The sequence below is a fragment of the Kogia breviceps genome, chromosome 6 (genome assembly GCF_026419965.1).
Source record: "Kogia breviceps isolate mKogBre1 chromosome 6, mKogBre1 haplotype 1, whole genome shotgun sequence".
Lineage (NCBI taxonomy): Eukaryota > Metazoa > Chordata > Mammalia > Artiodactyla > Physeteridae > Kogia > Kogia breviceps.
In genome coordinates, this window is record NC_081315.1 from 146,885,375 (window position 1) to 146,902,098 (window position 16,724).

General features: G+C 62.3%; 1 protein-coding gene across 2 annotated transcripts in view; it reads left to right on the plus strand.

Annotated features, from left to right (window-relative positions):
- The first annotated feature begins 2,896 nt into the window (after positions 1-2,896).
- The window catches only part of CPLX1 (complexin 1), a 36,743-nt gene continuing 22,915 nt past the window's right edge, over positions 2,897-16,724 (plus strand). The window contains exons 1-2 of one of the 2 annotated variants that reach the window (XM_067036873.1): positions 2,897-3,102; positions 4,430-4,531. In XM_067036873.1, coding sequence (XP_066892974.1) covers positions 4,501-4,531 — 31 coding nt within the window. In that variant the 5' untranslated portion in view covers positions 2,897-3,102; positions 4,430-4,500. Of the gene's footprint in view, positions 3,103-4,426; positions 4,532-16,724 lie in introns of both variants that reach the window. The other variant, XM_059067429.2, reaches the window with a different exon arrangement.

Genomic DNA, 16,724 nt, shown 5'->3' on the forward strand with positions numbered 1-16,724 from the left:
TCAGGGCTCTATCCCTGTCCTGCCGGCCAGCCAGGGTCCCATAGCCAGACGTGGCCGTGGCCAAACACACACGACCCCAAAGCTAAACCCTTGGTCGCGACTCCTCCCCCTCTCTAGCTCCCTGCACCTGCTGACCAGCCTGGCCTCCTGCCGCCCAGCTCCTCCACCCCGACACCCTCCTGGGTCTTCAGCCCGCTGACGCTGACGGGTGCCCTTGGCTTGGCCTTTCTTGCTGTTACAGACGTCTCCCGCTCAGCTCCTGCCTCTCTGGCCGCTGCAGGCTTGGGCACTGGTCACCAGAACCCAGGTCCTCTTCTGGGTGCTCACGGGGCCGTGAGCGCCCACCTGGGGGGGGGCGCCGAGGCCAGGCGGAGGCCGTGAGCCTCCCTGCCTCCCTGCCATGGGGGCTGGCCCGGCTGGTGGGCGGTTCCAGGCCATTCCCCTCATCGCCTGCCCAGAGATGTCCCCCGGCCTCCAGTCCTCAAGTCCCACAGCCGCCCGGCCTCCCTCTCCCCGAGCGCCGGTCATCCTGACCTGGGGCTGTCACCAACCTTGTCTATTTCCCCATAGGAGGGTCTGAGACCCTGCTGGGTCCCCCAACCCCAGCCCAGGGCCTGGGCAAATGTGAGAACTGAAGAGGCAGCTATGTGTGTGGTGGCTCTAAAAGGGGTAAAAACAGAGACAGAGACAGAAAGATAGGTGATGACCCCACAGGTGACCTCTGAATGGTGACCCCTGACCCCACAGGGAGGGAGAAGGAGGAGAGGAGAAAGAGAAAGAGGGGTGGAGGGCCAGGCAGCGGGGCCAGCGGAGGGCCTCTGTCCTCTGTCCTCCGACATGGCACAGGCCTGGGTCACAGGGTCAGTGGGGTCATGGAAACTGTGGGCCGAACGCGGACCCCTACACTGCTGTCTTGGTGATGCGCACACCCAGACGCACCAGCCTGGACGCCTCAAGGTCAACGGGGTGTCTCCGTGGCTTGTAAGGGCAGCTGGGCTCATGGGTCGTGGGGCTGCTCTGGACTCAGCTGTGGGTCATCCCCTAGGTCCACGTGTGGTAGGGGCGGAGGGCAGAGGCCCCAGTGGGGAGAAGGGGCTTCTCTTTCCCGGACCCACACTCTCCCTCCGGCGCCCACACCCAGGTTCTGAGGACACGAAAGGGCCAGGCTGAGCAGACCCTGAGGGCTCAGGCTGGAGCCTCAGACCCCCAGACACCTGGAAACAGGCAACCACTCCCTCCACACAGCACCTGTCCCCAGACCTGCAAAAGGCCTGGGGCTTCGACCCACGTCACGTGAAGGGTGGCAGTAGAGGTGAAATGAACATGTGCTTCTCACGTACCTAGGGGTCAGCCAGTGCAGGCTAGCAAGAGGCGCTCCCTGCAGCCTCAGCGTTAGCACCGTGTTCGGCCGCCACGCCCACCCTTCTGAGCAGCCCCACTGCACCCACCTCGCACCTCCTTGCCCAGATCCGGGTGACAGGAGCTATCGGCAGGAGGAATGGACAGAGCTGAGTCCAGCTCCCACGGCCCTTGCGTCCAGGGAGGCTGCAGCTCCGTGTGTCCTGGGATGTGAGCCTCGCCCAGGGCCAGCAGGGCCCTCGCTGGCCAAGAGTAGCTGCAGAGTGGCGGTGCCCCTGCCAACCCCCAGAAAGCTGTGTGGGCCTCCTCCACCCCCTCCCCTTCCTCACTCCTGCCGGCTGGGGGGCCCTGCGGGCCACCGATGCGCACAGTTGGGCCTGCAGACGGCCAGAGAGGGGTGGGCCCTGGGAGCCCAGGCTCTAGGCCGATGGGGGGAAACAGGCACGCCCTCTGGAGTTCAGGCGGACTGTCCTTGGGGAGCGGCGTGAGGAGTGCTCCCCCCGGGGTGGGGTTTCCAGTGTCTGCCCCTTCCACCCAGGCCAAGGGAGTCCTGATGCCTCAGCTGAGAGGGGAGGGTGAAAGCTAATGCAGCGGCCACGGGGGGAGGGGGGTCCGCCCACCAACCAGGAGGCCAGCGGAGACCCAGACCCCTCCCACAGCACTCTTGCGACCCCAGGAGGGGGGCGGGACTGGAGGCCGAGCCGCCGACCTTGCAGAGACCTCTGTCTCCCCGCAGCGCGGTTAACGCCGCAGGGGAAATCCCGGAGGCCCGGGGGAGGGGGCGGCCGCGGCGGGGGCGGGGCTGCGGGACACGGAGCGGAGCGGCCGGTCCGCAGTGACCTCTGCTTGTCCCTGCCCGGCGTGGGGCCGCCGGCCGAGGGGGCGAGGGCCTCTCGGCCTCTGTCCCACTAAAATGAAACGGCGTGGCTCCATCTCTGCGACTCTATTACGCAGAAAAATAGGTCCCGGTCGGTCTGCGGGCTGCTCTCCTCCAACGGTTGGATGGGTTTTCTGGCGTCTGGGGGCTCCCTTCTCACGCCCAGCGGGGCGGGGGGCCCGGGAACGGCGGGGGTCGGGGGCCAAGACAGCGCTCAGGGGCCCTCGGCCCGGTCGGGACCGCTGTCACCGGCCGCGCCGGGAAACCCCTTCCCGCGCGCGTCGGCGGAGAGTGGGATGGCGACCAGAGCCGCGACGCCCAGCTCCCCCGACAGCGGCTGGGCTAGAAGGGACTTCGCTCACTGGCGCTGCGCACGTATCCGTCCGCACGCTAGGTGCCCCGCACGCGCGGAAGCGGATGGGAGTGCGGGACCTCGTCTCGCCGTTGGGCGGGCGGCCCCCGCCCGGTCCACACAGAGGGGGTCGGATGGCAGGGGCTGGGGGCAGCATCTGGGGTTCTGGACTGAGGGGTGGGGCGGGGTCGTGCGCGCTGGCTCGGGAGCTCGCGGCCCGGGATCCTCCCCAACCCGAATCCGGCCCGGGGGCAGCGTTTTGGAGGGGAAAGGGGGGCGCGGCTCCGCCCCTCCGGTCCCCGCCTCCCGCGGGCGCCCGCCCAGCCGCCGCGGCCCCGCCCACCTCGTCACGCTCGGACGCGGGCGGGGGGCGGGGAGCGCCTACATGTGATGCGCCCTCCTCGCGGTGCCCTTCAGCTGCAGCCGCAGTTCCAGGGGCGCCACATGGAGCCGGCCGGCCCGAGCGCGCTCTGCCGCTGACCGCCCGCCCGCGCCCGGCCCCAGCCCTAGGAAGGTAACCGGCGCCCCCGCGCGCAACCCCTTCCCAGGACCCGTAGGGCGGGCTCTCGGCCCCAGATGCCCCCTACCCGGCCCGGGCTGGGCGCTCAGTCGGCCCCCGGCGGGCGCTGTCCGCGGGCGGGTGCTGAAGCGGCCCCGGGGTCCCGGCCCGCGCCCTCCCTCGTTCTTGCTCCCTCTCTGAGCCTCCTGCCTCTCGCGTCTCCCCTTCCCCTCCCTCGTCCTCTGTCTTTTTCTTTCTTTCTCCTGGCGCTCTCCCGCCTGAGGGCCGCTTGTCAGAGCCGGGCAACTCGCTTGCCCGCAAAGCCAAGGGGTGCGGCGGCCGCGAGAGCCCCGAGCCGTGCGGGGGGGCTGGGGGAGCACTGGGGGAGGTCCAACAGCGCCCCGGCCTCTCAGGGCTGGGCCCTGAGGCTCCCTCCCCACCAGGAGGCAGGGGAGAAGTTTGGAAGAGAATCTGCTTTGCGGCAAAGGCGCCCCTGTGCGCCAGCGCTTTGCGGGGAGGCAGGGGGACGCCCACCCCCCCATCCCTCCCCAGCCTGCACACACGCGGGTCTCCTTCATCTGAAAAGGAAAAAAAAAAAACCCATAAAACAGTGGATCTCCAGGGACCTGGGTTTCCTTGCCAGGAGAGACCTCACCAGACGGGGAGGGGGGGGGCACTGCAGCTACTGATTTTACAGGAAGCACCTCCTCACCAGACTTGCAGCTGGCCTGGACCCTGGAGGTCCCCACCCATGCAGATGCAGGTGGCGGGGTGGTCTGCCCCCCATTTCATTTGTTCCCCGAAGGCTGGGGCCCCTGCAGTTTCTCCTTTCCACCCCAGTCTCTGCTGTGTGCAGGGGGCAGTGGGTGCTGGCCTGTCCCCTGGATGAAGCCTGGTCTCCCAAGACTCTTCCACCGGAAGCCAAAGGGAGCTCCCACCCAGGTCCCACACACACTGACCTTTCCCACCCTTTAGATGGGTCTCCGCCCCGGTGGCCCAGGGCTCCACCAAGGAGGCAGCAGAGCCAGTCACCTCCAAACGCCCCTGGGCCTGCACCCGCTCCTCAAAGGCAGGCTCCTCGGAGCTGCACGCCCACATCCGTGCTGTAGCAGCCGGACGCCGGCTTCACAAACCCCAGGGGCCCAGAGAGACCACTTTGCAGGGACCTTCCCAGACCCAGGTGCCTGTCCCATGTTGAGGTCCAGCCTCCAGGTGTTGGGGGGACCACGAATGATGCTCTGTCACACCCCAGACCCGCTCCTAGGGGAAGTGGGGAGGGACAAGGAAGAAGTCCTCCCCCAGCCCCATTGGTGACCTGTGACTATTTCCTCTCCCCAAGCAGAGAACTCCTGGCCACGTTCGCATGTGAGCCGTGACCCTCCGAGGGGCCGCTGAGAACCCAAAGCCATCACCATGGAGTTCGTGATGAAACAGGCCCTGGGAGGTAAGGAGAGGGGGGCACCCTACACACCCAGCAGCACGCAGACACACGGGGTCTCACACAGCACATGGTCACCGTCGGACTTCACCACACAGTCCCCGCAATCGCACCTGCAGGCTCCCTCTGGACTGGGGCTGGGGGGTGGGGTGGGGGACGAACAGGGAGGGGCCAAAGGCAGTGCATCCTGAATCCCCTTGGCCAGCTTTGGGGGTGCGGGAGGACGCACGCCAGTGCACTGTGGCCGGGCGGGGCCCCCCGGATGGTCCTGAGCAGCAGCGCCTCCATTGGCCTTGGGAGGACACCCCAGGCACCAGGGGCCAGTCTCTCCGGCCAGCTCCAGGCCCCACGGGGATCGTGCTTCAGATGAGCAGAGGTGCCGGAGGCTGCAGAGTGGCCACAGCAGGCAGAGGGGGGGGCTAAGGAGCGGAGCTGGACCCGTGGCACCCAGCGGGGACTTGGCGGGGTCACGAGGGAGGGGCCGCCAGCGCGCGCAGGGAGCCGGGGCTGGCTCAGCACGGGGATGAGAGAAGAGGCCCCGGGGAGCTTGTGTGTGCCCACCTGTGTTCCCCCCCCCTCCCCACCCCCGTGAGGGCAGAGCGGCCTCTGTGTGTGTTGGGGGAGGGGACCCCCCCTTCCAACCCCGCTGATGCTTTTGAAAGGAATCCTGTGCCTCCTCGGGTCAAGGCCATCACCGCAGCCGCAGAGCCTGGCCCAGGAGGTGGGCGGGGGAGTGGATCGAGGTCCACACTGGCACAGTTGCACCCTGGTCAGCCCGGCCCACGGGGCCGGCCCTGTGCACCCTGGCTCCCCTGGGGCAGCGCCAGCTCTGGGGGCTCCCTGTGATGGGAGCCGGCGGCCGCTGCCTGATTCTGCCATTAGAGATGTCTTCCTCGTGTGACGGGCCCACCCTGGGACCATACGTGGCCTCTGTGGGTCACAGCCTGACCTGATGCCTGTCACAGCCGGGCACGTGTCAGGTGATGCGTGACAAGGCCACCTCTTGGCAGGAGTGATAGAGAGCTTTTCACCAGAGCTGGGGCCCCATGGGGGCTCTCGTGCTAGAAACGAGGGGCAGGACAGAGGGGCCGGAGCCACCGTGCCCAGGATGGGAATCCCACGGGTGGGCTTGTCTCCTGGAGAGTGACTGCGTTTCCACTCAACACAAACTAAATGGAAAGACGTCTGGGCCTGGCCCGGGGCCACATTTCCTGAGACTTCATGGTCAAGGATAGGCTGCAGGTTGAGTCTAATTATAATGGTTACGTCACTGGAACGTGATTCAGGGACAAGCATCCTGGCACCAGGAGGGATCCAAGTTCTACCCAGCCAGTCCCAGGCTGTTACAGATAATTAATTAGGTGGCTAAGTCAGGCCCTGAGGTGGGCGTGCAAGGAAACTGAAATATCTGATTTCGCTGTCTGCGTGGCTGAAATTAGCTGGGTAATTGCCAGCCTGGATTCCCTTTGTTCCGTGTTAGCCCAAAGTTTCTCCTGCGGCAGTGACAGGGCAGCTTCACCAGCGATGTGGGAGCCTGGGCGCTGCCAGTGGAGGCCCCTAGGGCAGCAGCTACTCCCTGGGGCCCCAGACCCGGCGTTACCCCGAACTCCCACCCCATTCGCACCCCAGTGCTGCTGCGGGCAGGGGCTGCTCCAGGTGAGGCCTTGCTTTCTGTTGCCGTGTTTTCTCTCCCCCTGGCGGGCGTCATTTTGGTCTCTCGGGATGAGTGTGGGTGAGAGACAGACAGACGGAGACCAGGAGATGATTCCAGGAGAGACGGGCCAGAGCCCTGGACACAGAGGCAGGACGAACCCCGGATGCCGTCCAGAGACAGGCTAACTCGGAGGGTATACGGCCAGAGACAGACCGAGAAAAAGACAAAGGGAAATGCCTCGGACGCTGGAGCCACAGAGATGCGGGGAGACGGGACTGGGGGGAGACGGATGCAGGAGCGGGACAGCAGAAGCCCGGCTGCGGGGGTCAGGCCGGGAGGGCGGCTGGCGGACTGGAGGCTCAGAACAGGACTGTGAGGAAAGCATCACGGAAGAGACGGGGTGGCCGAGACGGAGACTGGGGAACCCGAGGAATCAGGTCAGGAAGTGTAAATGCAGGACAGAGAGGCAGACAGAGGGACAGACAAAGAGATGTAGACAGAGACAGATTGACACAGACAGAGAGACACAGACAGAGGGACAGACAGGGAGAAACAGACGAGAGGGAGACAGACACAGAGAGAGACAAACAGAGACAGACAAACAGACACAGGGAGATAGACAGTGACAGACATAGACACAGAGAGACAGACGGGTAGAGAGAGACAGACAGAGACAGACAGACAGGCACACAGAGACAGGGATATGTCAGAAACGCACTGAGCACTAGAGTCAGGGCCGGAAGCAGAGACACATCCATATCCACACGCACGCGCACACTCAGAGAAAGGCCCACCGCGGAGATGAGGGGAGAGACGGGCCTGGAGGGAGCCCCGGGCAGGCCTTGCGTGCCGCGCTGGGGACAAGACTCCGTGCGGCCTGGTCAAGCCGGGCCATCTGCCTGGCCCTGCGTCTCAGGCAAGCCCTTTGTTGGGGCAGAGGTTTCCAGGTGACTGCCTGGTGGGGCTAGCAGCTGTATGACTCAGGAACCCCACATCACACAGACAGACAGACGGGGTGCCCGCAGCCCCACAGACACATGCCTGTGTCCGCCCAGCCTTGCCCGCTCTGGGGCTCTTAGGAGGAGCCCAGCCCGGGGCCTGCCTGGGAGCTGCAGGGCCGTGGACAGGTGCATGCCCCGCACACCTCCGGCCCCCACCCGTCTGGCCCTGACGTGTTCACCACCCCCTCCCGCGCCCGCGAGCACTGAGCGTCCAGGGGAGGGCCGATGGGGCTTGTCCCGGGCACACACGCCTCTCACTCCCTCAGTCGTCTGGTCTCCACTCCGGCGGCAGCCTCTGCCCTGGCCATCCTGCTTGTCGGCACGAGCTGGGCACCACGAGGCGGGGCGAGGCCGCGGGCCAGACGGTGACGGGCGGGTCGGGGAGAGCCAGTTCACGCTCGGCTGGCCGCGAATCCCAGGCGAGCCCTGCCCGTGACCCTCCGTAGGCACCTGCCTGCTCCGTGCCTGTGGCCCGGCCTGTGCTGGGGCCCCCGCCCTGCCGGCGGGCTCTTGGCTCTGCTGCCGCGGCTGCCGCGGGGCCTCTCCTCCGCTGGCCTGTCTGCTCAGACACAGAGCCCACCTCTCTGGGGACCACAGGTCACGTTGGCACAGACCTCGGGGGCACCTACTGCTGGAGGGAGGGGAAGCGGGGCTTGACGCGAGGTGTCACGTTGCGGTGACGAGGGGCCGCGGGGGGCAGTGCGGGCAGGCCGGGGCGGGTCGCCGGGAGGGGCCGGCCGGGGGGCTGCAAGCTGCAGGCATGGGGGCGGGGGCTGTCCGTGGCCCGGCTGTGGGTGCTGACCAGGGGGACTCAGGTGCTGACACATCAGCTGTCCTGCCCGTCACATCTCAGCAAGGCCAGCGGCCCCAAACCGTGACTTCACGCAGACTCCCGGCTTCGAGCTGTTCCTCTGAGGGCAGGGGGGTGACGTGGGCCACAGAGGAAGGGACAGGTGAGATGACAGGGTCTGCGCAGACGCCTGGCCTCTGGGACCCTGGAGTGGACATTGGAGGGCTCTGCTCAGGGCCCACCTCTCTCTTTCTTCTCTCTCTCTCTCTCTCTCTCTCTCTCTCTCTCTCTCTCTCTCTCTCTCTCTCTCTCTCGACGCAGCCCGCATGGGACCGGACGGGGCCCCTGGAGTGTCTGCTCTTAGGGCCTGAGTTCTCCGTGGACTGACGGGGCGCTTGGGTTCCTTCAGACTCAGAAGACGTGACCCCTGGGACATGGCTCTGCCGGCGTCTGCCCTGAGGCCGGGGAGCTGGGGGCACTCAGGGCTGCCCAGCGAGCATTCTTCTGGGGCCAAGTAGTGGAGGGAAGTGAGCCGCTATTGGCAAACTTGTTCTCCCCGAGAGAAACGTCCTGGAGGACTTGACACGTGTTGGGCCTCCTGAGGTCCATCAACACACCCCCATATTTAAATGAGCCAGCGTTCCGTCCCCGAGAGAAGAAAACACTGATGCACTGTCACGTGATGGCCTGGGAGCTTGTCTGTGGCAAAGTGGCCTGGAGCCAGGGCCCGGCGCTCCGGCCGCATCTGCACAGATCTGGGACTCAGGGTCCTCGAGGGTATAATCTGAAGAAACTGTTTTCCCCCAAGACCAGGAAGTGGCGAATGGCCCTGGAGCTATATTTACCTCGTGGGCAAGAGCGTGGGCAGTTTTGTCGGGTTAACGTGGTCCCTGTAGACGCTCATCCGACTAAATCAGGAGCAGTGTGTCTATTTTGGCCCAAGTGACCCGGTTCGTGGCTGTCTGTCCCGTTGCTCTGCTCAGCGCGGCGTGTTCTGTGTCTGGCACATGCTTAGGTCCTCAGGGCTGCTGAGGGGTAGGGGAGGGTTTCATGGAGGAGGGCATGTCCGAGGTGGGCTCTAAGGAGTAGACAGACTGGGACACAGTACATGCAAAGGTCCAGGGGCCGTAGGGGCTGGCAAGGGCTTGGAAGGCAGCCCAGTGCCCAAGCCTAAGGGGTCTTCTCCCCGAGCTCAGGTCTGCCCCTGGCCACATCCAGGGGCTCGGTCAGTGTGGATGGTGTCCTGTGGTGAGTTGGCCCTGGGCCCGTCCTGCGGGCAGGGAGGCTGGTCTGGGCTCGGCTGAGAGGCTGCCCTCTCTCGAGCGGGAGGGCAGGGGGCCCGTGCCTGGTGCTTGGGGAGGACGAGGGAATGACCAGCCGCCGTCCTGAGGCCGGCACATCTGCGTGTGTGCGGGCGGCAGGAGCTCCATCACCCAGACCTGCCCGGAGGGAGGGAAAGTGCTTTACTGACTCCCTCCTGGGAGAGCCTGGGCCGGGGGCCTCCACACCTTGCTGGTGGTGGGCTACGCGCTCTCGGCAGGGACACCTCGGGGGTCTCGTGGGGATCAGTTCCCAGATGTGTAGGGGCCACGGGGACCAGATCCAGGAGAAGGGAGGGCTGCGCCCACCTCGGGGCTCACATGAGGGAGAGCCCCCTCTGTGAGCCAGAAGCCCTGGGCAGGGGAGCCCCTCCCTCAGGGCCAGCACCTCCCCCACCTCTGGGCTGTTGGGGGCCTCCTTCCTCTTCTGTGCAGCAGCCGGGGCCCCCCTTCCCTGCTGCCAACTCCACAGCGCCCAGCTGAGGCCTGTCTGCAGCTTCTTGGGGGGCCCGGAACTGGGGCTCCTGAGGTCTCTGCTGGTCAGACATGGCTCTTCCCCAGCCCCTCCCTTGCCTCGCCTCCTAGGACCTCAGGTCAGGGCCGCAGAGGCAGTCCTGTCTCGGCCTCCAGTGTCCACCCATGGGACTGTACATCGAGGGCGAGGCCAGGCGTCCCCATCCTGTCCCAGACCCAGGTCCTGAGGCCTGGGCTGGTCCCACAGGCTCCCCTGCCCTATCTGTCTGTTTCAGTGTTCACTCTGTTTATCAGGGGCCTCTGCTCTGCTGGGACACTGGCCAGGGGAGGCCAGGTTCTCTGGCATCTGGTAGGATGAGCATCACAAGCTGAACTGTACTGCAGGGAAAGGAGCAGATTGGGAGGGGAAACTCTAGAATTCTACACTGGGGAAAATGCTTTTGACTCAGATCACAGAGAACCTGACAGAAAGTGATTTGAATTGAAGCTTGTTTTTCTCACATGATGGGGCATCAGGAAGTGGTTCAGCTGCTCAGCAGTGCCACCAGGGACCTGGCTCTGGCTTTCACTGTGCTACTGTCATCCTAGTGGAGCAGTCGGCTTGCTCCTCACCGTCACAAAGTGGCTGCTGCTGCTCCGGCATCACGTATACAGTTAGGGGAGGAAGAAGGAGACAGTCCCTTTGTCTGCTTGGCGAGTGTGTCTATGGAATCTCGTAGATGGCTTCCATTTATGTGTCATGGGCAAGAAGGTCTTGGAAGGTGAGGGCCAAGGAGGCACATCACCCTCCAAACAAGGCAGCTTGCCTCAGCTTGGGAAACCTGGATTTCCAGGTGCAGGAGCCCCAGACCACGAGCTCTCAGAGGGCAGAGGTGCCTCCTCCTTCCCCTGCTCACCCTTGAGAGCCGGGCTCCTCCTCCACAGGCGGCTGGCAAATACTTGAAGATAGAATACCAATTTTCATTCAGAATGGGCTTCCCAGATGCCATGTTGGATCGAGAAAGTGCTGGCTTACTTCGTGGGGCTCAGTGAAGACACTTCTTACCCCTTGTCTCGTAGAGGCTGGAAGGGCACTTCAGAGAAACTGCCTTTTCTCCCGAAGCCCCGGACAGCCCTTGCCTCAGGAGAGGGCACTCCTGGTGATTCAGCCGCCACTCAGTTATAAATGCTTTAGCCCCAACCAGGGAATAAACTGCATATCGTGCACTTCAACGCATAAAGCCATTTATTTTTTGCCTTGGTTGGTGAGGAGTTCTGGTTGGGGTTAAAGCGCTTGTTTGAACAGTTCCTGCGTGATGAGCTCTCAGTAATCTTGTGCTGACATCGGAGGCTGCCAGGCTGGCTCCGGGTCGCCCTGCATTTAATGCTGGGACGTTTTACAGAGCAGGCAGGGACTTAATGAAAACCTCAGAGCCAGCATCAAGTCCAGGCAAATCCCAATGCTGACAAGTTTCAGAGACCTCAGCCTCGTGAACCCAAACCCAGGTCAAAACAGATCGGGGGAGGGGGCTCCTGGCAGCTCCCAGCGGCCCCTCCCTTAGGCGGCTCCCCTTGGGGCTCCTGCCCCACGGGGCAGAGGAGAGGAGAATGGGGTCCTTCTGAGGCCCCTGCCGTTGGCTGTCGGCCTGCTCAGAGCCCCCGGATCCTGTCTGGGCGGAGGGCGGGGGACTCTGGCTGGGGTCCTTCCAGAACCTCCTCCTGGCCTGCCTGTGCTTGGGCTCTGTACAAATCACTGTTTTCCAGCTTTGCCCTCACTTTTCTCATCTCCTGGACAGGGTAGAATGTGGCTTCTCTCACCCCTGCAGGGGTCAGTCAGGACCTCTGGCTGCTTCTTAGGGGGGCAGCCCGGCAGGGTCAGGGAGAGCCCCCGGCCCACCCTATGGGTCCCTTTTGGTCCCCCGGACTAGACCATGAACTGTAGTGTCTGAGGCCAGGCCCCTCCTTGGGGGCCAGTGGAAGGCTTAGGGTACTGGGTACCGAGTGCCAGGTGTCAGGTACTATGCGCTGAGTTCTGAGGGTGCTGCGTGTTGGGTGCTGAGGGTACTGAGGGTTGGATTCTGGGTGCTAGTGCTGGGTGCCGGGTGCCAGTGTAGACTGAGACTCTGAAGGTCGAGGACTCCTGGGGTCGGGCAGCTGGCTAGAGCAGCCCCGGGTCTGCATCTTTCGGTGCTAATGGCTGCTCCTAACATTTCCCTGGGAAAGCCGTGGCCTTGTCCGAGTGGAAACATCAGAACCGCCTGCTGAGCTTTGCTTCCTGGGCTGGGAGGTGGGCTTCACCGGGAGGGTGCCGTCCACCGCGTGCACCCCAGGCCGCCTCAGCCCCAGGCCTCTGCCTTCACCCCCTGGCCCCCTGCGGCCCAAGAACTGGCGGGAAGGCCACAGGTGGGGGGCCTCTTGGGAGAGGAAGAAGTGCGAGGGCTGCGGCGGGGGGAGGGAGCAGGGAGAATAGAAACAGTTTAACAGAAGGTGAGGGCGGAGCCCCAGCAAACTGCCAGCCTCAGGCCCTGGAGGGTGTTTGGGGGCGGGGACCATCTTGTGCTTAGCATCCTTCAGAAGGAAGCCTCTGGAAATGGGTCTGCTCTGCGCCTGGTCCACGGGCTGCTGTCCGCCGGCACCCTGCTGGCGGAGCCCGCCCTGCGCAGGAGCAGACACGGCCCGGTCCCCGAGTCCCCACACGGTAACAGCCCGACGCCCCCGTGCCTTGCGGTACCACCCCAGCTGTGCGTCGCGCTGTGGTCAAGGGGGTCTGTGCCCCTGGCACCGGGCGTGCGTGGAGGTGGCTAGGAGGGGCTGCTGGGGGGCAGAAGCTCCCGCCTCAGGTGGCCTCAGGGCCCGGGCCCCTCCCCTGGCAGACTGGGCAGCGGGTGAGCGCAGGGGAGCTGGGGTCCAGGCGCGAGGAAGCTGGCGGCCGCGCCGTCTGTCTCAGACCCTGGTTCGGTTTGGACTCGCTAATCGGCCTTTTCATCTCGCCTCTATCTCCACGTGTCCCTCCTGAAGCCGAGACCAGACGTGCCACCTGGCACCCGGCTCAGCAGGCAGGGACAGCGGCGGCCTGGGGCCTCTCCCCGACGGGTGTGGAACATCTGACCGGTGTCCCAGACCAGCAGAAAAGGTTTTCAAGGCCATAGAAGCAGGAGGAGCATCACAGAAGATGAGGGCGGTGCAGGCCGGGGTCTGATTGAGTCAAGACTCCAGCCAGCCGGCCAGCACCCCGGCCGTGCCGCTGGGCCAGCTTCAGGAGGCGAGGCCGCCAGGCCAGGGGCCAGAGCACAGTGGTTGGGTGAGCCAGGGCCCGTGCCCTGGGCCTCCCCTCCCCAAGGGCTGGGCGGAGACACTCCGGAGCGGGTGGGCTCTGTCTGCCGCTCGGATGAGGCAGAAAGTCCGCTCGCCCTCCTCCGGTTCCTTCGGAGCCCGGCCAGCGGGTGGGAGTGCGGCTGCACAGGCGTTTGGAAGCCGGGCCGCGGGGCGCTGGATCATGGACAGTGGACGCTGGCGAGACAGGTTTGGCTGCTCCTTGGCCCGGGGTGTCGAGGAGACTCCGACGCAGCAGGCCAGGCAGGCGGTGCCCGCGGACCCCGGCCACAGGCCCCTCAGGCCAAGCATCCTCCACGGGGCAGCGGGGTGGGTGTCTTTGAGGGGCTTCGCTTCGCAAGAACATTAACTGTTGAATGTGCATCATCACGATTAGCATCTGAGCTAACTTGTGTCACCTTAACTTTCACCTTTTTAAAATGCTTCCTCGCTATTTCACTTATTTAATCTTAATACATGGACTAAATTTTCTTTTTAAAAACGTTCTGCTGTGTTTTGGAACCCGCACGCCCTTTGAAAACATTATTCAAGCTCTAGTTGTTGCTGTCACGAGCAATGCTGTGCGTTTCGAGCTCTTGCCACGTCCTTCGGGCAATTCTGTGAGCTCCTCTGTCTGGCCTTCACCCACACCCACCTCTGTTCTCTGTGATTTCGATCTGGAGGACTGGTGTTTCAGTCGATGTTTTCTTAATACATAAACATATTTTTATCTTTGCATTCAATTTGATGAGGTATTTATCCACGCTTATTTTTTAACATGAAAGTGGGTTTTTTTCCTGCCATGAAACTAATAAATGTTCATTGTAGGGAATTGAAATAATACAGAAAAGCATAAAGAAGTGATACGGAAAATTGAGACACCGCGTTGCTTTCAACCTCATCTGCTAGAATCACTCATTACTTATTTGAAATAATATTATTTTTTTCCAGGAGAAATGCCTTCAGATCTATTTCTAATTTTAAAAGACTGCAACGTTCTTTATGTTGTCCATTTATTAGAACTAGTTCGGGGGTCAGCTGGCTATTCCAAAGCTGGGGGAGGAGGATCAGCCTGCCACAGTGACTGTGGTTTAAAACAGCTTTAGACGGAAAACGCTGGACAGCGTCGTTTCCCGACAGCAGCTCTTTGAACAGTGCGTGTTTAAGGGAAGTTTCCGTCTGCTGTGCAGACAGGTTTAGACGAAACTCCCCCTTTGGGTGGTGAGCTACGGAATCAGTACAGACTTAACTCCAAGTTCCAGGAACAGTTTGTAAATATTTGCCCACCTTCCTCCCATCCTCCTGGCAGAGGCGGGGCTGCAGGTATAACTCGAATCCAGACCCAAGGAGCCCATTGGAATGGAAAGTGCCAGGAAGGAGCCGTCCTTGTCGACGTGTCCCCGCTATTCCTCAGTAATGCGCTCGTGGACCGTCTCAGACATTCTGCTAGTTTCCTGGAATGGGTGGGGGTCCTGAACTGGGACAGACCTCCTGCCCCTCCCCCCACGTCCCCTCGGCAACAGGCGCCTTGACGACACTCTTTCCTCCCGAACCTGTGGTTTGCCCTGAGTTAACGTATCTCGTTTCCTGTTTGTCCGGTTTTCTGTGTTCTCTCTAACTCTCCCCGTGCTCCAGCAGCCACACCCCCTCGTGATATTCCCACGTGGTTAAAGGTCTCAGACAAACTGCTGGAGCTGCTGCCCCAGGACTCGGGCACATTCCACCCCGTCAGCACTGTGCACTGTCCCCGCCTCATAGACGAGGCCCCTCTCCTCGCTCCTCTCCTGCTGGGGCCTTTGGGAACTTTCCAACAGAGGGCGTGCGGAAGGGCCACGGAGTCTATTCTGCCTTGGGGCATAACTGCCAGTTGGGCTGGGTATAAAGCTGTAGATTTTAAAGAATTTCCTCCTTGGAATTTTGAAGCCTTTTTTCAGTTGTGTTGCAGGTTCTAAAGTTGCTATGAAGTCACATGTTGTTCTCATTTCCAGTACTTTTTACATGACCGGTTTGCTTTTCTCTCTGGAGCCTTTTACAGTTTCCTCTTTGACTTGGCACTTTGAAATGTCAAACTCTCAGGACCTTGCTGTGGGCCTTCTTTCATCGCCCTGCGTGTGCACTTACTCAGCCTGGGGACAGGGCTCCGGCTGCCTCCTTGCTGACTCCTCACCTGACCCTCTCAGCTCTGGGCCACTCTGTGCTGATTCTCTGTTTCCTTCTGTTTTCTTTCCCGTTGTTCATCTCCATATCTTTTGTTCTACTCTCTGGGATATTTCCTTAATTTCATTTTCTAACTCTTCAACTGAATTTTTCATTTCTGCATTTACTTTTTTTTTTTTTTTTTTTTTGCGGTACGTGGGCCTCTCACTGCCGTGGCCTCTCCCGTCACGGAGCGCAGGCTCTGGACACGCAGGCCCAGCGGCCACGGCCCACAGGCCCAGCCGCTCCGCGGCACGTGGAATCCCCCCAGACCAGGGCACGAACCCGCGTCCCCTGCATTGGCAGGCAGACTCCCAACCACTGCGCCACCAGGGAAGCCCCATGCATTTACATTTTTAACTTCCAAAATCTCTTCCATGCATTCTGAACGCCCTCCCTTTCAAGAGTTCCCCTGCCCCTTGTACTGTCTTCTCTGAGCACCCTTGCCTGTCTGGGTGCCATCTTCATGCTGGGGGCTCTCTGGGTGAGTTCTGAAAGCCTGGCTGAGGTCCTGTGTGCTGTGGGGGACTTCTGGCTTACCTGTGGGAGAAACGTGTGGGAAGCTGGCTTTTATGTTTGGAGATCCCCAGATGGTAGCATCTTTTGGTCTTGTTGGGGGGCGTGGCTCCATTTCTCCAGAGACAGATTCTGTGTGGCTGGATAGCGGGTTCCGTGAGCAGGGCAGTGGGTGGGGGCTTGGCGAGGTCCCCAGTTCGGGAAACAAATATCCCCTTGACCCCTGTCTGCAGGTGGACATGTCACCTCTGCCCCCATAGTGCCTGAGACTGGTCTGAGCCCGGAGGGGCTCTGGTTCCGTTTCTCCAGTGAAATGGGTTTTTGATTCCCCCTTGCCGCTTGGGTGGTGGGTCCCCAGGGCGTGGAGCGCAGGTGCCCCTCGTGCGGACCTCAGCACCCCCCTCGTGCCCCACCTCCCCCAGGACCTAATGCCTCTGACCCCAGAGTCATCCTGGGTCCTGCCGGCACATCAGCTGCTCAGCAGCCTCTCCCCCGTTCTTGCTGGGGTGCCGCCTGCACGTCTGCTCTCCATTTCCCCAAACTGGGTACGTTGGCTACCTTGTTCTCTCGTCTCCTGTTCTGTTTGCCCTTGTGGAAATACACTTTTACATTTCCTTGCTCCAGTTTTAGTGGGGGTTGTGGAAAGCGGTGTAGATAAACACGTGCGTCCGATCCAGCATGTTTAACTATATCTCGGTACCATCGGTTGCTAGACCTCCTGGAATTAGGACATGGAGCACAGGGTTAGCTGGAGTGAGCCCGCCAGGTGTCGGGGAGACCCGTGCAGGCAGAGCTCAGAGATATTGTGGGTTTGGTTGCAGACCATCGCGATGAAGTGAGTCAAGTGAATTTTTTGGTCTCCCAGTACAAATAAAAGATGTGTTTACACTACCGTGTAGTCTGTTAAGTGTGCAGTAGCGTTATGTCTAAACAAAGACACATCACGTGTACGTGTCTG